The sequence below is a fragment of the Pteropus alecto genome, unplaced genomic scaffold (genome assembly GCF_000325575.1).
Source record: "Pteropus alecto unplaced genomic scaffold, ASM32557v1 scaffold22, whole genome shotgun sequence".
In the NCBI taxonomy this organism is placed as follows: domain Eukaryota; kingdom Metazoa; phylum Chordata; class Mammalia; order Chiroptera; family Pteropodidae; genus Pteropus; species Pteropus alecto.
Genome location: NW_006434839.1, coordinates 18,162,638 through 18,188,595, shown reverse-complemented (window position 1 = coordinate 18,188,595; position 25,958 = coordinate 18,162,638). Strand labels below are relative to the sequence as shown.

Below are 25,958 nucleotides of genomic sequence, written 5' to 3'. Positions count from 1 at the left end.
ACCAATGAAAGAATGAGCACAGAGCCTCTTCTTCTGCCTGAAGCAGCCAACCAAAGCAGAATTCAAGCCAAATGTCTTCGAGCTGCGCCCAGTGTCAGATAATAAATACTTGAATGTAGATAATGGGGCCTTTGCTTCCCCGACTTTTGCTCTGGCAGAGATTTAAAGAACAGAGCTCATTGAAAATAATGAATTTTTTTATCTGGCTGCTTTTGGATTTCAAAAACTCCAATTTATTCTATATGTAAGGGAATTAGAGATGTTTGGTTAAAATATTTACTTTCAGGAATAAAGGTGACAGTTAATTTTATTGCTAAAAAGATTACTTTGGTGTTTCTGGTCTTACCCGCTGATGGGACATTTTCTTTGTAAGATTCAAGATAAGAGCACAAACTGTAACTCTTATTACATGCTACAATCTATGGGAACAGAATAACTTTTAAGGATACAAGGTAGCAGTGCCTATCAAAGCCATCCTTCACTGAGACTACATAGCCAATGAATTTGGCCATAAAGGACTCCTGTAGACCCCTTATACGTGAGAGACAGATCACTGGCTCATTTCGTATTAGCCTCTCAGGACCCATAGGACAGAAACAATTTCCTTTCATTCCTAGCCAGGCTGGAAATGACCCAGTCATTTAGAAACAAACAGGATGTAAGTTGATTTAAAAAAATCAGCTAGATAATAAAATCTTTGATTTGACTCAAAATGAGTGTCTTCTTTTTCTCTCCTACAAGAGAAATGATAGATAAAATGCAAAACTAAAGGAAATTTTAGGAAAGTATTCATTTTTATATATTAAGTAAAAACTACAATGAAAACAAAGTATTTTCTTGATTTTTGATAATGTATCATAAAACCCAGCAGAAATACTTTATTATGAAATAGCTCACGTGACATGTTAAGAACATAACTGAAATGTGCCTCATCCAAGAAATACAAATGAGCTTCAGTGACATCAGCTGAAATATACTGGCTCTTGCTTATGTGGTTCGTGGGGATTTTTGACAATCACTGGAGACTTCAGTGGTTGTCTACAGGGTTTTGTAGAGGGTATGCAATATACAGAGTAAAACTGTTTGATTCTGCCTCACATCCATGGAAAGCTTTCTATTCTTTCTTCCTTCCACGTTTACCCAGTGCTTAGTTCTCTACCATGTGATAGATTGATGAATACGTTTGCTTTTATTCAAAACCCATACCAGAACACTGACATACATACGTTAATGCAAAGATATAATTACAGAGAAAAGACACACACATTAAATGGCAGTATCACAAATATTTATAGTATAGTGCATTCAGGTTAACTGAGCAGGTGTTACATGTAAGCTATAATGAGATCTCTGAAAAGGACAAATAGAAACATTTTAATTTATGCTTTAATAATGCTTGGAAGAACATATTGCTCTTAATTCTAATTATACTAGACATCATTAGCTTCTCTGATTTTCTCACTCTCTTCTAATAAAGGGAATCAGTAGTCTTGGCAGCATATTGGAAGGACAAAATTTAAACTTCTATTTCCTCATGGATGATGTTAGTAAGCTTTTATCACTCAGGGCTCTTTCAAGTATGGACTCACGTGCAATAAATATGTGTGTGTTGGTAGGGAAGGTAAGGCATGTGGGGCGAGGTTGTTTTAAATGAAACACATGTGAGCAGGAGCCTGGAGGTCTGCAGCGGAGACAGCTATCAGACCCCAGAGGCGAGTTTGAGACTAACCAGGACTTTGGGATGACATATACTGAGATTGCATATACCATGCAAACTTTCATTCTATTCTCCTCATGCTATCTTCATTTTCCAAAGAAATAATTTAAACAAATTTTCATTTCAAAGAAGTACTTGAGACAGAAGCTGGGTAAAGTAAGCTGAGGATGCCACCATATGATCAGAGTCCTGGTTGCATTACTGGATCACCCACATAGCAGTTAAGCATGCCTTAAATCAGTGGAAAAGGAAAGTCCAAAAGGAAAAAATATATTTTAAAGAAAGCATCAAAGTCAGCATTATGGGAAACATAAATTACTTTGTCATACTTTCTTTACAGTTTAGTCTTTTTGAGTTACATTTGAAAAGGGCCTCCAGAATCTGTCAGCATTTTGCGTTTCTAAGTACTTACCCTAACTCTTCTTGAAAATACAATATTTAAGAACAAAAGACAGCCTAAGAGATGGTCTCGGTGTTCTACACTGTGTTACGGGAAAAAAATGACTGTTCCAAAGTCTCAATACCTTCTTTTGTCTGCTCTCAGCAGCAGCCAGCTGTGTGGACATCCTTTCTTGCATTTTTCTGCAGTGGGCCATGACTGCCTCGAGGATGGACAGGGGGTTGGTACAAACTGGCTTCTTCTCTTTTTCACTGGCACCTGCTTCATAGTCTCTCTGCAGTGCCAAGAATGGGTCGTTTAAATTAAATCTTCCATACCGTTCCTGGATAAACACCTCCTTCCTGCGAGCCTAGAACAAAATCAGAGGAATGTACTGAAGACAGAAATGAAAATATACAGAAAGATATTTATAAGAAAGTTTTGTGATTACTTTTCCAAACGGTCTTCACAACTGTCGTTGAGTAATGGCTTACGAATAATGTCAGGCAGTGAGCGAGAGGTGAGGGCAATCTGACCCCAACTCCTGACTAGCCTGGCATGCCATTCTGTCTACTTTCAAATTTGCTTCCTTTAAGAACATTGCCTTTTAAATGACAAATAATGCAAATATTTCTTTCTCATGATACCCACTCCTTCAAGGATCTGAATATTAGGTGTAGTCTTTTCTAATTTAAAGTAAAATCAGAAAGATCAACAATTAAAGTAAGTTTTAGCAAAAGTTCAAAAATAAAATTGTGTTGACAGAATTTATATTTCACATAATACTTACCAAGTTAGTCATAAAATATAAATCTCCTCCAAGTTTTATATAGCCAGAAAGATTTTATAAAGAAAACAATTCATGAATTTTTTTAGTCAAAAATTTACAACATTCACATATTGTGAAGTTTGACCAACTACAAAAAACCTCCTGAAAATTTAAGAAGATTCAAATATCTTATCATTGAAGGACATTAAAATATAGTTCACAGAATCCCAGGAAAAAAAGGTAACCTCATTTTACTCTAAATGTCAGTCCTTCACCATCAAAGTTAATTGCACATCCACATGGCACTAAACGCAATTTTCTATAATTAGCCTAAAACAGTCTTTGCATAAAATAGGAAGGAGCAGTAGAAATATATTGAAAACTAGCAACATTTTCCTAACTCAGCTCATCTGGAAGAGGCACTAGAAAAAAAATTACTCTATGTCATTGCCATAGAATTGCTTTATAATAAATCAAACTTAATTGTCCAAAATGTTAAGTGTGTTTTCTAAAGATATATTACATACATTTTCTCACTTTAAAAGCAACTGCACTAAACAACTAAACTTTTCCATTTTTAAACCACTGTTAGCAAGCCAACAACTAGATAAACACAAGTGCAAATGACAAATGGGAAACGCTAACATTTTTTTTTTCCTATTACCAAATTAGATTAAGAAATGCAATTTACAGAAAGTTCAATTTCACCATTAAATTTAAGCTAGCTTTCAGAGCATGATTTGAAACTTAAAAGTCAACATGGTTTGTGAGTCAAAAAACATTTGATATTTCTAGAGTCTTCAAATTCAATTATGTAATCAATATACTGAGTAAGTATCACTTCAGAGATGCAATTTTGAAAGCAATTTCATTTTATTTTTCACTTTTCTCTTAATTTTTATTCAAGGTAATAGTTCATGCCCCCACGCCAGGATAAAACCTTGGGAAAGCCTCCATGGTTTTTCTAATTACTTTTATCTATTAAGAGCCCTATAGCCACTTTAAGACATAAAACAGTCTCCGTTTGGCCATCAGAATACCCAGCCTCAGTGGTATGACAGCTCCCCTTCCCCAGCTAGGACCTGCTGTAGGTTAACATGTGCCACCTGGGAAGCTCAGAGTATTTATGAAAACATCTCTCTTTTTATCCAAATCTTCTCTCCCTAAGCTGTTTCAGTCCTTCCTGGGATGGAAGAGACTGGAAGTAGATGATGATGGAGGTAAGGGGAGCAGAAACATTTTACCTGACTGATTCATTTGGTAGACTGGCCTTACCAACTGAATGTGGCAAGTATTCAAAGCCTAATCTTTTCCCATAAAGTACTTGGTGACTTTAGAGGGCCACCTCTCTCCCACTGCTAAGGCCCCTTTATCTATAATTTCCTCAATGTAGGTCATACATTTTAGAACGGACTACATAATTCTTGGAGTCTGGTAGAAAAAAAAAAAAGGCTCTTGGTTAAAAAAAATTTATTAAGAATTTCAAGATGGTGACGGCATCCATTTAAGAGGGCCACCTCTCTCCCACTGCTAAGGCCCCTTTATCTATAATTTCCTCAATGTAGGTCATACATTTTAGAACGGACTACATAATTCTTGGAGTCTGGTAGAAAAAAAAAAAGGCTCTTGGTTAAAAAAAATTTATTAAGAATTTCAAGATGGTGACGGCATACCATTTAACCAAGCATGGGGCCCTTCCTAGCACATGATACTTTGCAAATGTGTAGGTTGTACATCCACGAAGCTAGCCTTGCATATGCTCCTTATGTAGCATCTAGAATCCAGTGTTTGTGAGCTAAGGTCCCATGTTCTCCAGACCTCTCTATTAAATAGGACCTGAATCGATCTCATTCCCACTCTTTGATGCCTATGGCCCAATGCAGTCTATAGGAAACACTCACGAATATCCATCTATACAAAATCTGAGAGTACAGGATGACCACTGCCACCACCATGCTGTCATTTCCACAGGATGCCTGCTTTCATCCCCGCCTCCACTGAGCCCACCAAGACCTTCAGGAGAAACCTATTAAGTCATTAAACTCTCTCTCTGACGCCCTTTTCTTAAGATGAAGGAAGCAGCAACTGGATGGGGCAGGACTCACAGTATCAGTTTCTACAAATTTCTTTGCTACCACCTCATTCTTCTAGATGACATTAGATTTATTTCATCGATTTCTTAAAAAGTAATTATAATTTTGATGGGAATTATGTATAAATTCTACACACATTTTTGAGGAAAGAAGACATTTCATAAAATTGTTTTACCACTGCAAGATGATCTTTTCATTATTATCTTATAAAAGTTTTATATTTTCAAATAAATTAGCATACATTTAAAAATAAAAGAACTCTTTTCACATATCTTTGGCAACATCCCACTTTCTTAATTATCTGTATACAGTGCATATTTTATGTTGATTAAAATCAATACAGCAGTTCTCAATCCTGGCTGCTCATCCAAGGCATCTGTGCAACTGCAAACGCTCAGCTTTGGCCCAATGTTCCATCCATAAGTCTATCAAGATTCTTTGATGCCCCAGCCAACGATAAGAACTAACAACAAATTTTTTGCTTCTCTTTGCACTTTTATACCATTATTTTACCTTTACTTCTAACTAGGTAAATCTTTAGGTCATTTATTTTTCAAGCAGCTTTTGGATGGGAATATTTTATATCTTTGTCAATCTGAGGATGATGTTTATTTCCTTCTTTCAGGACCACCTTGTCTGGGTGTAAACCTTCTTAGGTGGTATCCTTTAACGCTTTCGGCATTCAGTACGCAGGAGCAAGCCTGAGGTCAGGTAGAGATTTCCCTTTCTGCCTGAATTAATCAATTCTTTTTCTAACCTTAAATTAGCATAGAACATTTAAGATTATTCCTAGTGTTGGCTGGTATTGTCCTAGCATGTAGCCCTTTTTGATCTAAAGATTCTGCTACATTTTGGTTGCAGCATCCATTCCATTTTCTTCTAGTCTCTTCCAAAACTATCTCCATTCTTTGTTGTCCACATACATATATCTTGTTTTCTACTTTCTCACTTTAATCTCTTCCTCTTGGTTCTGAAGATCTTTAATTTGTCATGGATTCAATTTTGTTACAGGGTTCATTTTTCACTATTATATGCTTCAATTCTCCTGGTGCATTTTAAATTCTCATACAAACCATGCTAGGTAAGTACTAGTAGCCTCATATTATAGATGAGAAAACTGAAGCACTGAGAGGGCAAGCGGCTTGACCAAGGTTGTACGGCTAGAAGTGGTGGACCTAGGACGGACTCCAGCACTCTGCCTCCAGGATCTGTGCCCCATTCTCTGCTCTGTTCCTCAGCTTTGCAGACAGTCTCTTCCTCATCACAGTCTGGCTTACCCACCATTCAGTCTCACTCCAAAGCCTGTTTTCTTGAATTTTCAGACACAAGGCAGATGCTATCTATAAATTACTTTCTAAAATTTACTTATTTCTCATAATTTTGTCAGATGTAGTTTCTCTCTTTGCACTTTAAATGTTATGTTACCTTCCTTGTTCTATACTGTAAAATCTTTCAAGGGCCTTTTTTTTCCTTTTTCTTTTTTTCTGTTTACTCCATCTTTGGACCAGCGGTAGTCAAGCCAGATCTGGTGTTAATCCATAAGCAGGGCAGGTAGTCTCCCTGAGTAGCTTTACTCATCAGCTGGTTGCCCTTAAAATGCTTTTCTCATACGGGGAGCCAGAGGGCAGACTGATGCAGATATACATCACAGTGCTGCTTTTGCTGAGAGGAGCAAAAGGTAGTCAGAGCCACAGCTCCTGCGAAGGAAATGGACTCCTGTCAAGCCCGCCACCCCACACCGCTGCCACCTTGTGTGTTAAAGACAAGGAGTCTCTTTGGCTGTGTCTGCCTACTAAGTAAGAGGGCATATCTGTGTCGTCTTCTGTCCTGGCAGAGTATCAGGGAGTGGCCCTGATGCCCAGACAGCTCTCTGGTGATTCTTCTTCACAATCATAAAAGGGATTTCAAGCCACAACTGTCTACCTATCCCACAGTGGGCCCTTGCCTCTCCAAATCCAGGAAGGCAAGAGCTGGCTGGCTCTTTTCAAGTTACAGAGTGCATCACAGAATTTCAGGGAGTGATTCAGTTCTCATTTATCCCTCAATCTGGTCATTGGACATTACAACTAGAAGATATATCTTTATTTTTCAGGATATAGGTTGCAAAACGGTTGGGAGAATAGGCTCAGAGATCAGTTAAAATAGATATGAATAGACTCTGTCACTTCCAAGTTATGTAAACTTGGGCTGATCACCTTGCTCTTCACCAGTTCCATGAGGATGACACAGTACCTAATCCAGGGCTTTATTGTTTTGAAGGATTAATAATGCATGTCAGGCACTTAGCTGGGTGCATAGACAATCATGAACATGTAATTAAGTGATAGCTATCATTTCAATAAAATGAGACATTTAGCTTGTAAATTTTGTCTATTTTTATACCCTTTATGTTACCTCATTAGAAAAACAGGAAGTTTGGAGTCAGATGCCAATGCCAACATACCCATGTTATTTCAAGCTCCCAGGAGAAGTGATTGTTTTTCTGTGTGTGTCCACACGTTTACAAATACTCTCTTCTATTGCATTACACACCTTACAGAAAAAGCCCTGTGCTTCTAAGGTCCATTATTCTAGAGCCCTCTCAATATATGCACCAGGCCAAGTGGGTGCATTCACGAAATGCTACACATGAAGTAGAATCAACATGACAGTGGATGGAAATGAACTCATCATCATCCAACAGTTACAGAAACATTCACGAATATGACGCTCCACAGATAGAGAAAATATAAATAAGTTCTTTTGAGAGTGTTTTTAAAGGATTACAGAGCAAAAAGCATAGACTTAGAACAAAATATAACAGAATCCTATTTCAATACCGCACTCTAATATGTGAAATCAAATGACTGGTTCTGAAGCACCACGTTTGGAGAAAGGAGACGCGGTTATGCCATTACCTTTATAAGCTCTCCTCTTATTAATGGATGTGATTTTCAGTGTTCAGGGTAAATTTAGATATAAACATGTAAATGTTCTATCTGTAGCCCTAAAATAACAAAAGTGCACAAGCCATTCATTTGCTGAAGTTCTAAATCATAGACTTTATGCTAAGTTTTCTAAAGCTTCTAGATACTGAGTAAATTGGTAGAATTTTCCAACAAGTTAAATCACCCTATCAAAAAACTTATCAAAGTTTGTGACATATAGTGAACCAGAAATTTAATAGTTCCTGGTAAAGAGACGACTTAGGACATCTGTAAGAAAATATGTTCCTAATGATTAAAAAGGGAACAGAATTTTCCTTGACCATTAATTTTAAAATAAGTGTTTGAAAAATAAGGCTTTTGTTGAGTGGTCTGATATTGTCCAGAGAAGCAATTAGCGCTTCTGGGGAATGAATATTCCTGTACCAAGCACACTGGCAAAGACTCTGCAAGAACGCCTCCCTTCAAGTGTGTTCAACCAAATTCCTGTTCTAAAAACCCTCAAACAAAATTTTCCCCCACTTGCATGTTATTCACATTATCATGACTGCACAGAAGCATTTTTTTATTTGTCTTTAATCATCCAGGACTTTTGACTCATAACAAGAAAAAACACCCCAGCATTAAACAAACATCATGCCTAAAATGAACATACAAGCAGTTATACAAACAAACAAACAAATCTCAAGAGAATGCAAAGTAGCTTCCTTGAAATGTTTCAATATTTCAGGAACGATGTAGTTCGCCTATCTGATAATTCCGGAACTATCTACCAACTTGTGACTTGAGAAAAGAAATGTGGAAACAGTAGTGGGTGTGGGTACAGTATTAACATAAGCTTCTCCATGCAAAGTTTTTAAAAAATGAAAAACAAAATAAGGAAGTGTCTACTGGGAATGACATAACAGATCATTTCTGTGGGTAGAGGTTGTGATTAAAAATTTAAAATACGCTCCCTTTTATAGCTGCAGGAAACCTAAGTTGGCTTGGTTAAAAATGAAAGTCCCCAGGACACAAAGAGATTGATGGAGGGGTTTTGTTCTTATTGCTGCGCCCTCTCCCACCTCCCTACAGAACTACCCTTGGTCTCTAAGGAGTGACTCACCAATCCCAAGACCTGCTGAGCATCTGGAAAACATAAACAGAAAGATTTTAACTTTCTCACCTTCTACCAGCTGAAATGACTCACTATCAACAACAATCAAGGGAAAAGGAATGTCAACAGTTTGAAAGCAGTCTTTATTCAAACCCTGCCAGTAATTTTAGCATCATTAAATGTTTCCCAGTCCTTGAAAGAATATATACCTCCTGCTACTTGCCACAGCAAGTCAGAAAACTTCTGCAGCTGTCAGAAAAGGATCACTACAGAGATCATCAACAGGGAGGCGTCCCTGGGAGGCTCCGCGGAGGGAGACTTCACTGGACGTCTGCAATAAAGAAGATCTGTGCCCCTTGGGTGGGGGCAGATGTGCAAACTGTGGGTGGACACTCCTTACCTGCTCTTACGTCACAGGTACGGGGACCCAGCAGGCAAAAGGTGAGGAAGGAGCTGATCTTGTTCAAGGGACAGGCAGATCTCATCAGGACAAGCATTATTTGCAGGAAGAGGATAAGAATCCATTTCCGATCATGCAATTTTGTCTTCTTTCATTGTATTTGATGCAAGAACAGCTGTGAAAATGCTTTATAAACCATCAACTGTGGTGCATAGGTTGGTTGGTATTATTAATATAAAATCAGTCATTTATCACAGGCCTGTTTGTGTTGGTTCCATTAGTAAAAATGCTTGACTGTCTGTGTTTCTGCTTAACTTTTTACATTACATCATTGAATCAGTGAGAATTCATTAAGTGAGGTCTACACATGGACCATTTGTCTCCAGCAACCAACTCCCTTGTCTTCTTTACTCTGCTGGGCACCGGTGGGCAGAATGGGAAGGGGGACAGTATATCTTAACTCGTCTGTAATAGAGAATAAATTATAGAATACTGTAAACATGTGCTACGCATTATGAAACAGTGAAATGTGGCGTCTCCTGCAAAGGAGTTTAGGCCAAGACAAACGGTAATCATTTCCTGAATCTCCAACATGATTTATGACTGACTGTGATCAATTTCTGAAGAGTAAATCTGAACTGTATTTTTAAAGTCTATTCATGTAAGAATCTGTTTTCTCTTCTGAGTTATGCCACCCACTTTCTCACTAAAAGCCTCAGCAGCCTCAGACCAGATGATACCAGTCTCCTGTGTAGGTGGCACATTACAGCACTCACTGGAATTTGCTGCAGGAAGGAGATCAGGACCCTGCCATTCCCACCCCCTCTATCCTGGAACAGCTACTAAAGGCATCTGTTTCTGTCCTTGAACATCCTTAATCTCCCGTTAATATTCCTGGAGAACACAAGGATAGTGAGAGTTAGTTAGGATGGGACTAAGAGCGTCATGTTGGTTCTTAAAACTCTGATCAGTTACAAAGAAATGTTTCAAAGAACTAAAGCCCTCAGCCAGCGTTGACAATGCTACCATTCACATTAAAGGAATCCGTTTCCTTTCTATCCGAATGCTTCTGCTTTGTATACAAGATCAGATGATGCTATGAAAATTCCCAGAGGACACACATCCCTAGGGGGCAACAGGACTAGGAATGGGGCATCCACACATGCCCATTCACCCAATCCTGTGAATGACTGTCTCCCCATGGAACTACCCAGCGGGCAAGGACCTGGGTATAATCTAACTGCCCCTGTGCTATAGTAAATGCCCCAAATGGGAATCACATCCACAGCCCTGGTCACAGCAGCCCCAAGTTTCAACTGATGGATGGACCTAACTACACATCAGAATTTAAAAAAGAGGAGCTGTCAGGAGTACAGATGAGGCATCATGAGAGTTGTGTGAGTTGACCTGGTACAGCCATGTACTTATAAGATCTCTCTAAAATAACATCATGCTTGGCAGTAAACACACAGACTATTTTGCCTGTACAGTCTATTTTTAAATATTGGTACCAGGCACACAAATACTTGCAGCTGTGTTTGAGAAGTACAGGGTAACATGTACTTGGGATTAAGCCTAGCATCCACAGAAACAATTCCTACTCTGTTTCATATAAATAACAGTATCAACAGAAGAATCTACCAAAATGACAAAAAAATCAATTATGGAAGGGAAAATCTCAATAGCCCATTTCCAAAATAATTCTTTTTGAAGCCGAATTAGTATTAGCAAATACTAAATTTTATTAGTCTTAATTTTATTAGTATTTCCCAAGGTTAAAATGGCCCTAATAAACAACAGATTTTTAAAAAACACACACACAGTAGAGTGTACAACAGGGAATCAAATTCTCTTTATGTCATAAAGGATAATAATCAAATAAATGCACCTCTAAAAATGGTCTATGATACTGCTGAGTCACAAAATCACACTGAAAGGCCAACATCAAAGGCTCCATAGATATCCTCTAAGGTCAAGAAATTCGTCAGCACCATGATATACTAAGAATTTACCCTGAGATTAATAAACCCACTAGCCCATGTCTAAGCGAAAAAGGACCAGAGACGCATCACAACACACTATGCATGGCATTCCTATTCTTTCCTCTCACTCTTCAAGTGTGAAGGACTTGGGAATAAGATTTAGAAATCAGAGTAAGGAATCAGAAATCCAAACATACAACTGGGAGTAATGCTGTCCTCATAGCTGGTCCATTATTTGGAGGGAGAAGAGACACAGGAAGGCATTTAGTAGAGTCACTACTAAACAGCTGAAGGTTTCTGCAGCAGCATTGGACTGTTCTTCCTTCATTACAAAGGCCCCGTCAGTAGAACAAACATCACTTTTCTCTGGCTATATGACCCTGGAGGCTGCCTGCTCCTCATAGGAAATAAACACCTCTCAGTCTGAATTAACTGAAAAAGTAATTATTATTTTTGCTTCACAAGGTCATAAGCAGAATTTATATCTGAACTACCCTTTGGGGATGAATAGCCTAGATTACCAAATGGTCAAAGAATCCTATTGGCTAGAAAAATCTAATGATGTTTCCACAAGCTAGCTTTTTTTTTTTTTTTAAGTAATGAACCTTAAGGTAAGGTAAGGCATAATTCTAACTGGAGATGATATATTTATTGGTTATCATACTTTCATTTTATATTTAAACACTTGGACATAGATAAAACATAAAAGTGGCTTATCTAAGGTTTTAGCTCCCCCGATCATTCACTGAAAACTTTGCCACTATCCAGGAGGCCCTGAATCAAGTGGATAAGCAAAAGGATCAGAGCTCATAATTTCTTAATAACCTTGGCTCGAACAGCCTTCATTAGAATGTTTTTTCAACATCTTTGTGTCCTTGGACTTCATCATGGCTACACAAAGATCTCAGTGCTTTCCTTCTCCCCACTGCATCTCCTACTTGACCACTTTTTCTACACATCAGTGTAGAGCTCACATTTCTCCAGATGCTTCTATTTCTCCAAACCATGATTTCTCAATATTGTAAGCTTGAGTCCATGCGGAATCTGCTATCTGTGCTCTCTCCAGAGGCTGAGCAGAGCTAAAGCACATAGCAGCGGACTGTAAAGCCAATACATATGTGAAGTCTCCAAACTCATCTGGGCTCAAGGAGCCAAGACTTACAGGTGCAGTGAACCATACTGGTTGGAAGGAGTCCTATCCTTCCACATGTCCCTGGTTCCACAGTGGGCATTACAAACCTCTTCGCTCCTAATCCAACCTTATTCTTCTCATAGCACTCAATCTTATTTTCCACCTCATGCTGATAATCATTTTTTCCCCCAATACTCTCAAAATTCTGTTCCCTGCCTTATTATCTTTTCCAAAGGAAACTGTTTCTTTGCCCCTCTCTAAAGTTAATTATTTATATTTATGCCTCGCCTTCTCTCTCTTCCTTTACCTCTATGCTGCTACAATCAGAACTTCGGGACCAAAACCACTTCTCCCAGCCCCGTAAATTCAACTGCCTGCTAAACAACTTACCCTGGGTGTTTCAACAAGACCAAATATGCAACAAGTACCAAACTGAACTCTGCAGCTTCTCCACCACACACCTTTACCTCACCTATTCCCTGGCACGACCACCCTACAACTCACCTGAAACCTGAGTGTCACCAGATCACTTTCACCACTCATACCCACAGCTACTTAGTCAAGGCTACAACCTAAATACTGATCATACATATCCCCTCCTCTCCATTCCAGCCATCGCTGTCTTACTCTCACCCCTTGTCATCCTTCACACCAATGCTTGCAACAGTCTCTAGACCTGACACCCCTCGAATCATTCTTCCTCTTTGCTGATAAGGATTACCCTGGAATGCAGGTCTAACGTATTACTGCATTGCTCCAAATCTGTCAAGGGCTCTTTACTACTTAACATAAAAGTCCAAACCCTCATGAAGGTCTTCTACAAACGGACCCGTTATTCTACCTCTACTTTCATTTTCATATACTACCGCCCACCCTCCTCCTCTTTACTCCTTAGGCTTCATAGCTTTATTTTCTTGATACTCTGGCATATGAGGCCTCCCTGACGAGGAGAGACTGTCCCTCCCAGGGCTAGCTGATGATTAGAGACAGCAAGTAACTCTCCAGGGAATGTGAGTTTCATATGCAAACCACCCCATCTAGAGTGCACGCTCCCCTTTATCAAACCCTCACACATCAAACCACTATCCCCCTGCCCTGATCACCCCAGGACTGAGCACGAGACAACTAGGGGCAGTCCCTATGTCCTGGAGCCTTCTGGAATTATTCAAACTAGCCAATACGAAGCCCGCTCACCTTGCCTTACCCATTCCTTCACAGGGAAACCACAAGCGTCTTGTGCCTACGTTTTTCCCTTGCTCCTTCAGCCTCTTGACTGACCTTGGTGCTTCTCCATGTGGCCCTGTGTGGCAATGCTGTGCTTCCTGCTTCTAGGGATATGAGAATAAAACTTCTTCCTCTGCAACAGTCATTTCCATATTTGTGTGTCTTACTGCATCTGATTAAAACAAATCCTGGGTACATCTTAAAACAAGCTTCAACTACAAAACCATTTACAGGGCCCTGAGTTCACCATGCTGTTGCAAACCTCTGTATTTGCAGCTAGTAAGCCGTATGAAACCCAGTTTCTAGTTTGTTTTCTCTTTTTCTCAAGTCTTTCCTTATCACCGTGATGCCAAATACACTCTCTCTGTGCCATCACTATCTTTTGCACATAGCTTTGGCTGAACGTTTGCTATTCTACCACAATGTAGTTATTTGCTTGAAAGTCTATCTCTCCTCTCTCCTCCAAAGCCAGGCTTTACGTTATAAGAAAGAGACTGGGCCATACACATGTTTACCATGAGCACTGAGCCCAGTACACAATAAAAATTCAATGAATTCTTTATAAGTTAATTGAAATGTACATCAACAGTGTTAGCATTGAATAGTGCTAATGACCAGCCTTGCTGCTTTGAAATAGAGCTTTCTGATTAAGAATTTCCAGCTGGAAGAAAAAAAGTTGATAAGTAATAACTTTAGACACAGCTTACTTTTAGTCATTTAAATTATCCAAAATATAGATATATACAAATAGAGGATAGAGAGATGGTAGTTGATAGATGACAGACAGATAGATGATAGATAGATAGACAGATAGACAGATAGACAGACAGACAGACAGACAGACAGACAGTCAGACAGTCAGAAAGAAAGAACGAATGAATATCTTCATGGTGACTCAGCCAGTCAAATATATTGACTTTAGAATGTATTTCATGCATATATTTGGCTAATAGTATGTGATATAACCCTAGAATTCACCATACAATACCTTCAAAAAACAGAAAAGACAATCACATTATGAACTGGGAACTTATGCTAATTTCCTTTTTATCTCCCAACTTAAGACTCTTTTATAATTCATTTTATTTAGGAAATAATTTAAAGCACACATCTAAATAAATGAACTCTCTTCCTCCTCATGAAAGGCAATTTAAAATTTCAAGAATTCAAGATAAGTACGTAGCTTGAGAAAAGAATATTTACCTATGTCAATTTATTAAAGAACTATAATAAAATTAACATTTATAAAAATAAAAAAACTTTACTCTTTAAAGTGTTGATCATAAATTTCTTCATCTTAACATTTGGAGAAATCTCATTTAGGGCATTCAGCCTATTGCTTTCAAGAAGAGATGAGCTTTTATAATTTGTTCTGTTTTGTTTTGAATACAGAAATACACAGACTAATTCTTTGGTCCACATGGAAGATGCTAAGTTGGGTTTACTTATGTTCTCAAAACAAAATAATTCTGACTCTTCAAAAGCTACATGACCAAAAGATTCAGGTTTTACTTGTTTATTTAGAGGTGGCTCCCGGAAATGCTTCAAAGTTATGCAACAGTGTTCCAATTTTCCTACTCTCTTTAGATAATTGCCAGCATCAATAAAAGGAAAAACAGCTTAAAATGCTCATGTCCTGTGGTGGAATTCTGAACCCAAGTAGGCCAGCTGCCACGCATGGATGGATGCTCTAACCGCTAAGCTTCCCACAGGGGATGGCTGAAGTTGCCTCTGTAAAGTGTGTCTAAGAGTGATCCTCTCTGAGCCCCAAGGACAGCCTGCTGAGTTATCAGTGTGTCTTGTCCACATGAAATATAGGCACATTAACTCACACGGCTCATCTTGCTTAAAGCTCGAGGGTCTGGCTGAGCATCTGGAAAGAGACTGGATTCTGGAGATACAAAACCATATAATTCAGTCCAGAATGAAGGTTCTGGTTTCCAACTGCCTTGATCTGAATTTTGGCTCAAAATTTCTTAGCTCTGTGACCTCTGCCAAGTTGCTAACTACTCTAAGCCTGTTTCTCATGTGTAAAATAGAGATAATAATACCTAAGTCGTAGGATTGTTATAAGGCCTAAAGAGATGATTAATGTACAGTGTATAACATATTGCCTGACACAATGACAAATGTTCGATTTTGTCACGCTCAGTAAGAGGGGATAATTTATGCACCATGTATAAACTACCCAGGCTAAGTCTGGGCTGGAGGGTAGGTTATGGGAGGCTTCATTACGAAAAATGATTTTCCTACTTCCTCCTGCTACTTCAAATTTTAAACACAAACCATGTTCTTGGATTAGCAAGCTAAGAATTGCTGCTAAAATTTTTTAAGGACTATTTTTAGGGCGGTTTTAGATTCACACTAAAATTGAGAGGAAGGTACAGAGATTTCCCATAGACCTCCTGCCCCCACACATGCAGAGCCTCTCCCCATTATCAACATCCTCCACCAGAGCAGTACATTTATTACAATGGATGAACCTCCACTGACACATCATCATCACCTAAAGTCCACAGTTTACCTTAGGGTTCACTCTTGGTCTTGTATATTTTGTGGGTTTAGAAAAATGTATGACATATCCATTTTTATAATATCATACAAAGCAGGTTTGCTGCCCTGAAAATACTCTGTCCTCCACCTATTCATGTTCTGCTCCTCACTCCTGTCACAACACTGATCTTTTGACTGTCTGTTTTGCCTTTTCCAGAATGTCATATAGTTGGAATCATGTAGTATGTAGTCTTTTCAGATTGGCTTCTTTTACTTATCAATATGCATATAAGGGCTCTCCATGTCTTTTAATGGCTTGACAGCTCATTTCTTTTTAGCATTGAAAAATATTCCATTGTCTGGATGGAGCCCAGTATATTTATCCATTCACCTACTGAAGGGACATGTTGGTTTCAACCAAGTTTGGGCAATTATGAAAAAAGCTGCTATAAACATCCATATGCAAGTTTTTGTGTGGATATGTTTTCACCTCCTTTGGGTAAATACCAAGGAGCACAACTGCTGGATTGTATGGTAAGAGTATGTTTAGTTTTGTTGGAAACCTCCAAAGTGGCTGTACCATTTGCATTGTCAGCAATAAATGAGAATTCCCCTTGCTCCACATCCTCACCAGCATTTGGCACTATTGGTGTTTAGATTTTGCCCATTCTAATAGGTGTGTAGTGCTAAATATTTTATCATTTCATGCTTTTTTTCCTCACATTTCTCTTTATAAAACTTAACAGTGGTCTTCAAGAATACTGACTGACAGGGCTAATAAATTTAACTCTCATAGAAGATACTCTCATCTTCCAGTTCTAACAATGTACTTTTCAGAGAAACCAGGGCTAGTGTTGGTAAGTGAGACTGAGTTCTTATTGACATCATTTGAGTCTATGGGTCCAGCCACATTTGAAAGCTAGACCTACTCCTATAATTTTTCAGTTATATAAACCAATATATTTCTTGGGAGGTATTTGGTTTCTGTCACTTGTAACCAAAAATCTTCTCAATAACATGATGGTGAATTTCACATGTCTATAACACCATCACCACCAATAACAGCAAATGTTCACTTGCTAACATCCACCAGCCTAACAAACTTTAACTGCCTTCTCGCCACCACTCACCCTCACGGATAGCATCCTTTCTGGAGTCTTTCTGATTTCTACTTCTCCTCCCTTGGTACACCCTGGCTACCTTCTTTGCTCTTATAGTCATTCTATCATTTGCCTTAACCAATCTCTCCAAGTTAAGGAAATATCAACTACCTGTATATAAAGAATGACCTACAGGCCCCAGAAAGGTGGCATCTATCTGAAGCTGTGGTGCACGAGGTCCTTCATCATCTGACCTTTGCCTTCTAAGCCTCACCTATGACGACTGTATCCCACATTAGCCCATCTGAGTCCACCCAACCCACCAAGACTGTGACAGGTACAAATTGTTTAAAACCAAACAATTTTAGTATAGTTTATATGGCAAGAGATAACTAAAATACTGGCCTAAGGGATACGGTCTCCTGAGGGAAAACACAAAGACTCCATGCAGAGGTAAGTACCATGTAACAAGATGCTGAATAGCACTGAACAGTTTAATGCTTTCTACAAACCTCCCTGAGCATAAGAGCCCATTCTTGGTGTTAGAATCTACCATGGAGAAATAGAAAAAACTAGACTCTGAGGCCAAAGGTCAGATTTCTGCCACTTATACCAGTGGAGAGTTACCTGCTGAGCTTCAGTTTCACACTATAAAAATGGAGCACTATGTATATAAAGAATGCGTGGCACAAAACATGAGCATGATCTCTATTGCAAATACTATTAAAGAGTCTAAAATGGTATCTGATGCCTTGTTTGTGGGGCATAACTTAGAAAAACAACAGGAAATTCTTCGGAAACTATTTAATCATTATACAAAGAACAGAAAGAAGAATTTTAAAAATTCCTTAACATATATTAACTGTGCAACTATTAGAGGCCTAATCTTTGAAAACTATCCTACCTATTAAAAGGATTTATAGATCTGAAATCAGTCCTTTTTACAAATGATCAGTCATCTAACAGGTGATCCAACGTGGACCACTTGGGCAGAAGTTCTCCAAAATCTACTATTTCCTTTAGAGGGTTCAGATCTTATATATCACCTTTGATTGTGCCTTTAGAAAAATATTAATGAAAACAGTGCATATAAAAGACTGAAAGAAACCTGCACTAGAATAAAGATTTCAGGACTTACTATAGTTTCTTTAGGCTTATTCCTATAAATCTATTTAATAATAAGCATTTATATAGCATCTGGGAACCACTGTGCCATTCTATTATTTAGAATTTCATTTCTTTAAAGTGTTTTCCACATTTTTGTTTAATAATGTATATGAATGTTCCAAATAGGAGCTTTTTAAAATGTCTTCCAAAATACAATTTCCACAGGTTCATGGTCATTTCCCAGAGAAAAATATTAAAATTCACTTTACGGCCTCCCTATCCATCCTATCTAAAGTAAGAACCTACCTATTATTCTCTCAGTACTAATCTTGTCACTATTAGTACTTTTTTCCACAGTTTATTCCCATCACCCTATCTGGCACATCAGAAGGGCCAGGAAACTGTTAGCTATTACTGTTAGAGTTTGCATATGCAGCCTCATTAAATCCTGACAACCACATTAAGACAGCTATTTATACCCCATTTGTCAAAGTGGTAAACTGAGATTTAAGGTACAGGAATAATTTTCCTAAAGTCACACAGCTAATACAGGCAAAGTCTGGATTTGGTCCCAGAGCCCTGATTAGTACCACAGAACTGCCTTAGTAATGCTTCTAGTAGGTTAGTAAAATCCTCTACTAATGCCTAAAGGGATCACAATAAGTGAAAAACTTCAACACACTTATATTGTAACAAGTCACTGTATTTAATATACTAGTAGGTTACTCATTTCAAGCTTTTGAGTCTTGTTAGTGTGTTCTTAGGAGCATTTCAGCCACATGGTTAATTTAATACAAATGCTACTTTTATCTAAAGAAGAAACAAGGTGAAATCTCTGACTTCAGGTGCCACATGGGAGAGTGGCAGAAACCTGGAGCACGTCCTGGGTCTATTCCCTGACCAGCTATCTGTAGGACTCCGCCTGCAGCCCCAGCTCCCTACCCCTCAGCTTTGTCATCCACAGTGTTACTACCTCAGGGTAGTAACAGATTGTTACTTCTATAATTCCCTAAAACGGTTTCAAAAATAGGCTTTATCCATTAAATGTTTTTTTTAAGACCGTCAACTACTCTCAATAATAATAAGAAATTACCAAATAGTCAAATCTACTAACCTAAATTTCTGAAGTTATGACTCAAAATATTTTCCTGACTGAAAGATTCACTAATTTATGTGGGTATAGAAATTAATAAACATATACACTTATTTATATCTATATATGTGCATACACAAAATATATATACGTAAACCACATAAACACCTGTTCATATTGTCAGTAAATATTTAGGGCATATTTTAAAGGTTTTTGAAGGCTGAAAAGTACAAAACCATAACTAAATATCACAGTTTTATTGACTCTATAGGCTTTTGAAACATTCCTAGTTCCATAAATAAGCTAAAAGGGGGGAAAAAATCATCTTTTCAACAAAGCAGGACACTCAGCAACAACCAGCCCCTCTGTCAGAGTCAGGGGAGGGGATATTTCTGATTCTTGTTAGCATTCGCAGTGTCAAACTGGGGTCGGGTATATTATAGGATCAAAAAAAATTTTTCCCTGCCCTCTCCTCCAACACCCTCCCCGCTAACACCCTCTCCACACATGTAAACTATCATCACACAAGTGCATCATTTAGAAGCACATGCCACAGAGGCTGTGCAGTCACCTTATAGTTAGCTTTCAGAGGCTGCAAGGATTTTGGCTTTATCTCTTTGGAAAGGAATCTGGGCTGCTCCTGTAGGCAAGTGTTTCTAGTATCATTGCGAAAAGCAGGAAATCTAAATTATAAGGGCAAACCCCAAGCAGTCAAGAGACACTTTCGGCATGGGCTCCTGGGGGAAGAGGACACAGTTGAACACAAGTAAGCTATGTTTCAAGAGCAAAATCATGTGACCAGTGGTTATTAAATTTTTTGGTTTCAGGACTCCTTTACGCTCTTAAAATTACTAAAGACCCAAAGAGCTTCTGTTTATGTTGGTTATAGCTACTGTCATTTATCTTACTAAAAATTAAAACAGAAGATTTAAACATATTATTTTAAAACTATAATAAACACATTGCATGTTAATACAAACATGTTTTTATTTTTAAAAAATCACTAAATTTTCCAAACCAAACAAAATTAAGTAAGAAGAATGCCATTATTTTATAGGTCTTCAAATTTCTTTACTGCCTAGCTCAGCAGAAAATAGCCAGATTCTCATATCTGCTTCTTCACTGGATCTGTTGCAAAATCATATATCATGCAGCCTCTGGAAAACTCCAATGTGCACTCATGACAGAAGGAGAGTGAAAAAAGAAAATAATGTCTACTATTAGGAAAATTGTTTTGATCTCCTTGGCTACTTAGAAGGGTCTTAGGGATTCTGGGGACGCTTCTGGTCTAGACTCTACTACTGTCTCTATTTTCCTTTCATCCCCACCCTTTAAGTCTTCTGGAACATTTCAGACATGCATCAGTTTTGCTATGGAGAATGAAGAGCGCTCTGTACATACTTATGCCAGAAAGTTGAAAGAACAAGTCTCACATATCAAAACTCCATGTGGTGGTACTCCTGAGTCTGCCCCACACCACTCCAGGGGTAAAGTCTCAAATACAAAGCTACGGCCTTTGGGTGGAAACCTTTATTTCCACCAAAAATCAGATGCATAAGAATGCAAAGGAGAGGTGGGGCTTGATGAATATATGATTATACGCTACATGCAGAAAGTTAGACACTAACTGGTGTGGTCAGATAAAAGATCACTTTTTCCCCATGATGGTTGAAAAATGATGGGGTACTAAAAAGAACATAAAGTGAAAGCATAAAAAACAGAACAATAACAACTAAAAGTAGTTGTCATTAGAATCCACAACCAGGACAGCAAATGGCAGAATGCTACGGGTGGAGAAGAAACAAAATAAACAGTTGCCCTGTGTCAGGGAGAGCACACGGGAAAAGGGACACGTGGTTGGATCTCAATTTCTCAAGAACTCTTCCAGGCTTCATGGCACCACACTAACCACTAATCTTCATATGACACAGAGTGAAGAAAAAAGAAGTCACAATAAAGTACAGAAAAGTACTCCAGGCTCTCTAGAAATGTAGACATAAGTAACACAACAGAACAAAGTAGTACATAAAAACCATCCTCCCCAGCGGCTCTATTATCATCTATGGAGAGAATAAATACAGATAGAAAAAATGCAATAATCTAAAGTCAGAAAACAGATATTTCTATATAACACGAAAAAGGAAAAACAGGATACAATACAACATGTTTATGTCTATACGATATTCATGAATCTAACCTCCTTGATATAAAGATGTATCTTTTTTTAACAGGAAAAATTTGGAGTCAGTCAAAATCCACTCACTCAACAGAAATTATAGAGCTGAGCACAATAGAGCAGCAAACAAAACCAAACCCCTGGAAGTTGCCTGAGGCCTGGCTGAACAGAAGCCCTATAACTAGGTCACCTCAAATAACAGGTCACCTCAAAATGGTAGAAGGGACGGAGACGCAAAACACTCCAGTCCCACAACTTCCTGTGACCATCGAGAATCGGGAGGCTATCTTGTCTGCAGAGCCACCTCCTCTACCTGAGAAGCAAGGGGTCCCAGTGGTACATGGGGCTCCCCAGCCCAGGGTTCCAGTGCTAGGAAGAGAAGTCCCCACAACCTCTGGCTGTGAAAACCAGTGGAGGTTGCTGCTGAGTGAGACCTAGGGCTGAGGGAAGCACAGGCCTTCTTCTTAAAGGGCCATGCCTGGCCTTACTCCCTGACGGACTCGTTCACTCTGAGTTCCAGCACTGGGGCAGCTGCTCGAGGGGCACCAGGGACATATGCAGAAGCACTGAGCTGTTTGGCTTCAGGGCCAGGGCTGGGGGGTGGCTGGCTCCAGGGCAGTGCGGCAGAAACCACTGTTCCTTTGTTGAGCTCTCTCCATTCCCAGCTTGCAGAAACAGGCGCCATCAACCTGGATAACACGGATTGCTCCTCCGATTTCTAGGGACTCCACTCTCCCAACTTGTGGGCCCACCTAAGCAGCTTCCAGTGATTTATTCCATTCAAACAGGCTGTCTTAGCACCTGCTTGGAACTTTTGTAAAATCTCTCAACAGCTCACAAACCCAAAGAAGCAGCATCTGGACACAGTGTGCCCTGTACCTCTTGCTGAGCAGCCCCAAGCCCCGCACTAGTGGCAACCAGCCTCCATTTCTGAGTTGCCCCCTCAAGGCATCTATAAGCCCAGCACAGATAGCAGCCATATACGGATTGCTTGGAGACTCTTACCAGATGGCCCCGGAAGTACACAGGCTGTGGGTGAACTTGGCCTGCAGCTGGACCCCTCCTGGGACTGTGCCCTGGGCCCCGCAGCACACCTCTTACAAAAAGCCACTCTACTAAAACTGGGAGACTTAGGAGCCCTACCTAATACATAGAAGCAGACACAAGGAGGCAGCCAAAATGGGGCGACAAAGAAGCATGTTCCACATGAAAGAACAGAACAAAGCTCCAGAAAAAAATTCACCAAAATGGAGACAAGCAATCTACCAGATACAAAGTAAAAAACATTGGTTATAAGGATGCTCAAGGAACTTAGAGAAAGAGTAAAGAAATTCAGTGAGAACTTTAGCAAAGAGATAAAAATCATAAGAACAGAGATGAACAACATAATAGGGAGCCAGTCAGAAATAAAGAATATAATATCTGAGATTAAGAGTACATTAGAGGGAATCAACAGAATGGATGAAATGGAGGCTTGAATCAGCGACCCAGAAGATAAGGTAGCACACACTCAGAACAAGAACAAGAAAAAAAAATACAAAAAAATTAAAATAGTTTAAGGAGCCTCTGGGACAACATCAAGCGTTAACAACGTTCGCGTCATAGGGATATCGGAAGGAGAAGAGAGAGACCAAGGAATCGAAAATTTATTCGAACAAATAATGACTGAAAACTTTCTTAACCTGGTGAAGGAAATGGACGTACAACCCCAGGAAGTTCAGAGAGTCCCAAACAAGATGAATCCAAAGAGGCCCACACCAAGACACATCATAATTAAAATGCCAAAGGTCAAATACAAAGAGAGACTTTTAAAAACAGAAGAGAAAAGCAATTAGTTACATACAAGGGAGCACTCATAAGACTGCCAGATGATTTCTCAACAGAAATTTTGCAGGCCAGAAGGGACTGGCACAAAATATTCAAAGTGATAAAAATCCAGGACCTACAACCAAGATTACTCTACCCGGTGAAGCTATCATTTATAATTGAAGGACAGATAAAAAGCTCCCCAGACAAGAAAAAGCTAAAGGAGTTAATCAGCACCAAGCCAGCATTACAGGAAATGTCTAAGGGACTTCTCTAAGAAGAAGAAAAAAAATATGTATCAAAAGTCTAAATAAAGAATGGCAATTACTACATATCTATTAAGAAGTACTTCAAGTGAAAAAGAATTAAATGCTCCAATCAAAAGAGAGGGTGGCTGAATGTATAAGAAAACAAGACCCTTACATATGCTGCCTATAAAAGACTCACTTCAGATTGAAAGACACACAGAGACTGAAAGTAAAGGGATAGAAAAGATATTTCATGATGGACGTAGAGGGTAGTGTGCCATATGGAGTAAGTCAGATAAAGGAAGACAAATGCCATATGATTGCATGGAACCTAAAGAATAAAATAAACAATGACAACGACAAAACCAGAAACAAACTCATAGATACAGAGAACATTTTGAGGGTTACCAGATGGAAACGGGGTTGGGGGTCGGTGAAAAAGGGGGAAGGGATTAAGAAGTTACAAACTGGTAGTTACAAAACAGTCATGGAGATTGAAAGTACAGCATAAGGAATATAGCTAATAATACATAATAACTATGCGTGGTGTCAGAGGGGCACTAGATTTATAGGGGTGATCACCTTGTGAGTTATATAGATGCCCAATCACTACATTATATACCTAAAACTAATATAATATTGTGTGCAGGGATTAAGAAGTTACAAACTGGTAGTTACAAAACAGTCATGGAGATTGAAAGTACAGCATAAGGAATATAGCTAATAATACATAATAACTATGCGTGGTGTCAGAGGGGCACTAGATTTATAGGGGTGATCACTTTGTGAGTTATATAGATGCCCAATCACTACGTTATATACCTAAAACTAATATAATATTGTGTGTGAAACTGAAAAATAAAAAGTTATTTTTTAAAAAACCTGCCTTCAAACAGCTTATGTTCTAGTGGGAAAATGAAAACAAACATGTAAATATGTTAAACATGTAAATATATGTAATATAGCATATAAGTGTAATGGAGCTAAATAAAGCAAGAAAGTAGAATGGGAACTGCATTTGATGTGGACAGGGGTGGCAATTTAAAACAGGACAGTCAGGAAAACCTTACTGGGATGACATTTCAGCAAAGATGTACAAAGGTGAAGGAGGGAGCCACAAGTCCACTCAGAAGGGCTTTCCGGGTAGAGAAAACAAATGCAAAAGCCCTAAGCCTTGAAGGGGGCCAGCTGGGCAGCAAGGGAGTAAGAAGAAGGAACTAAGAGGTGATACCAGAGACGGGAGGGGAGATCATGCAAACTGGGGGCCACTGGAAAGCCTTTGTCTTTTACTGTGGAAGATGGCCACGAAAAAAGTTGTGAACTAAAGGATGACATGATTTGAAGAGCACTCTGGCTGCTCTAGAGAATACGGACTACAGCGGGGTACCTGCAGAAATGGGGGAGTAGTTAGGAGGCTATTAAAACAATTTGGGTAAGAGAATTTCCACAGGCAGAATAACTGCCCCCAAAGATATCCATACTGATCTCTGCAACCTATGAATATATTACCTTACCTGGCAAGAGGGGCTTTGCAGCTGTGAGTCAATGATCTTGAGATGGAAAGATTATCTCAGATCACGTGGGTGAGATGACTATAACTGCATGGGTCTTTATAAGAGAGAGAGAAGCGTCAGAGGAGATGTGACCAACAAAAGGAGGAGAAGAGGAGCAGTGCTATAGACTGAATGTCCATATATAGACTAAAATTCATATGTTGAAACTTAATCCCTAATGTGATTGCATTCTGAAGTGGCAGCTTTGGGAGGTGATTAGGTCATGAGGGTGGAGCCTACATGAATGCGATTAGCGCCCTTATAAAAGAGACCCCAGAGGTTCCCTTGTCACTTCTACCACATAAGGACATGAACCAGGAAGTAGGCTCTCACCAGACACAATCTTGATCTAGATCTTGGATTTCCTAGCCTACAGAACTGTGAGAGATAAATGTTTGTTGTTAAAGTCACCTAGTCTATGGCATTTTTGTTACAGCAGTCCAAATGTATTAAGACAGACAGCAACAGGAAACTAATAGAGAAACGCCAGTGCAGATGGTGAGGAGTCAGACTGTGCATTTATCTTATGTTACAGCCAAAAAAATTTAGAGATTGGATGTGAGGTGTGGGAGAAAAAGAGGAAGTGAGTCTTGCTCTAAGGTTTTTGCTTTTTGTTGTTTTCCCTTGGCAACTACAAAAATGAATTGACTTTTGGTTGGGACAGTG

At 39.0% G+C, this 25,958-nt stretch overlaps 1 protein-coding gene across 1 annotated transcript in view; it reads right to left on the bottom strand.

Moving 5' to 3' along the window:
- CTTNBP2 (cortactin binding protein 2) overlaps positions 1 to 25,958 on the bottom strand; it is a 229,946-nt gene that overhangs the window by 78,308 nt on the left and 125,680 nt on the right. Inside the window, 1 exon segment of the mRNA XM_025045859.1 lies at positions 2,242 to 2,466. Coding sequence (XP_024901627.1) covers positions 2,242 to 2,466 — 225 coding nt within the window.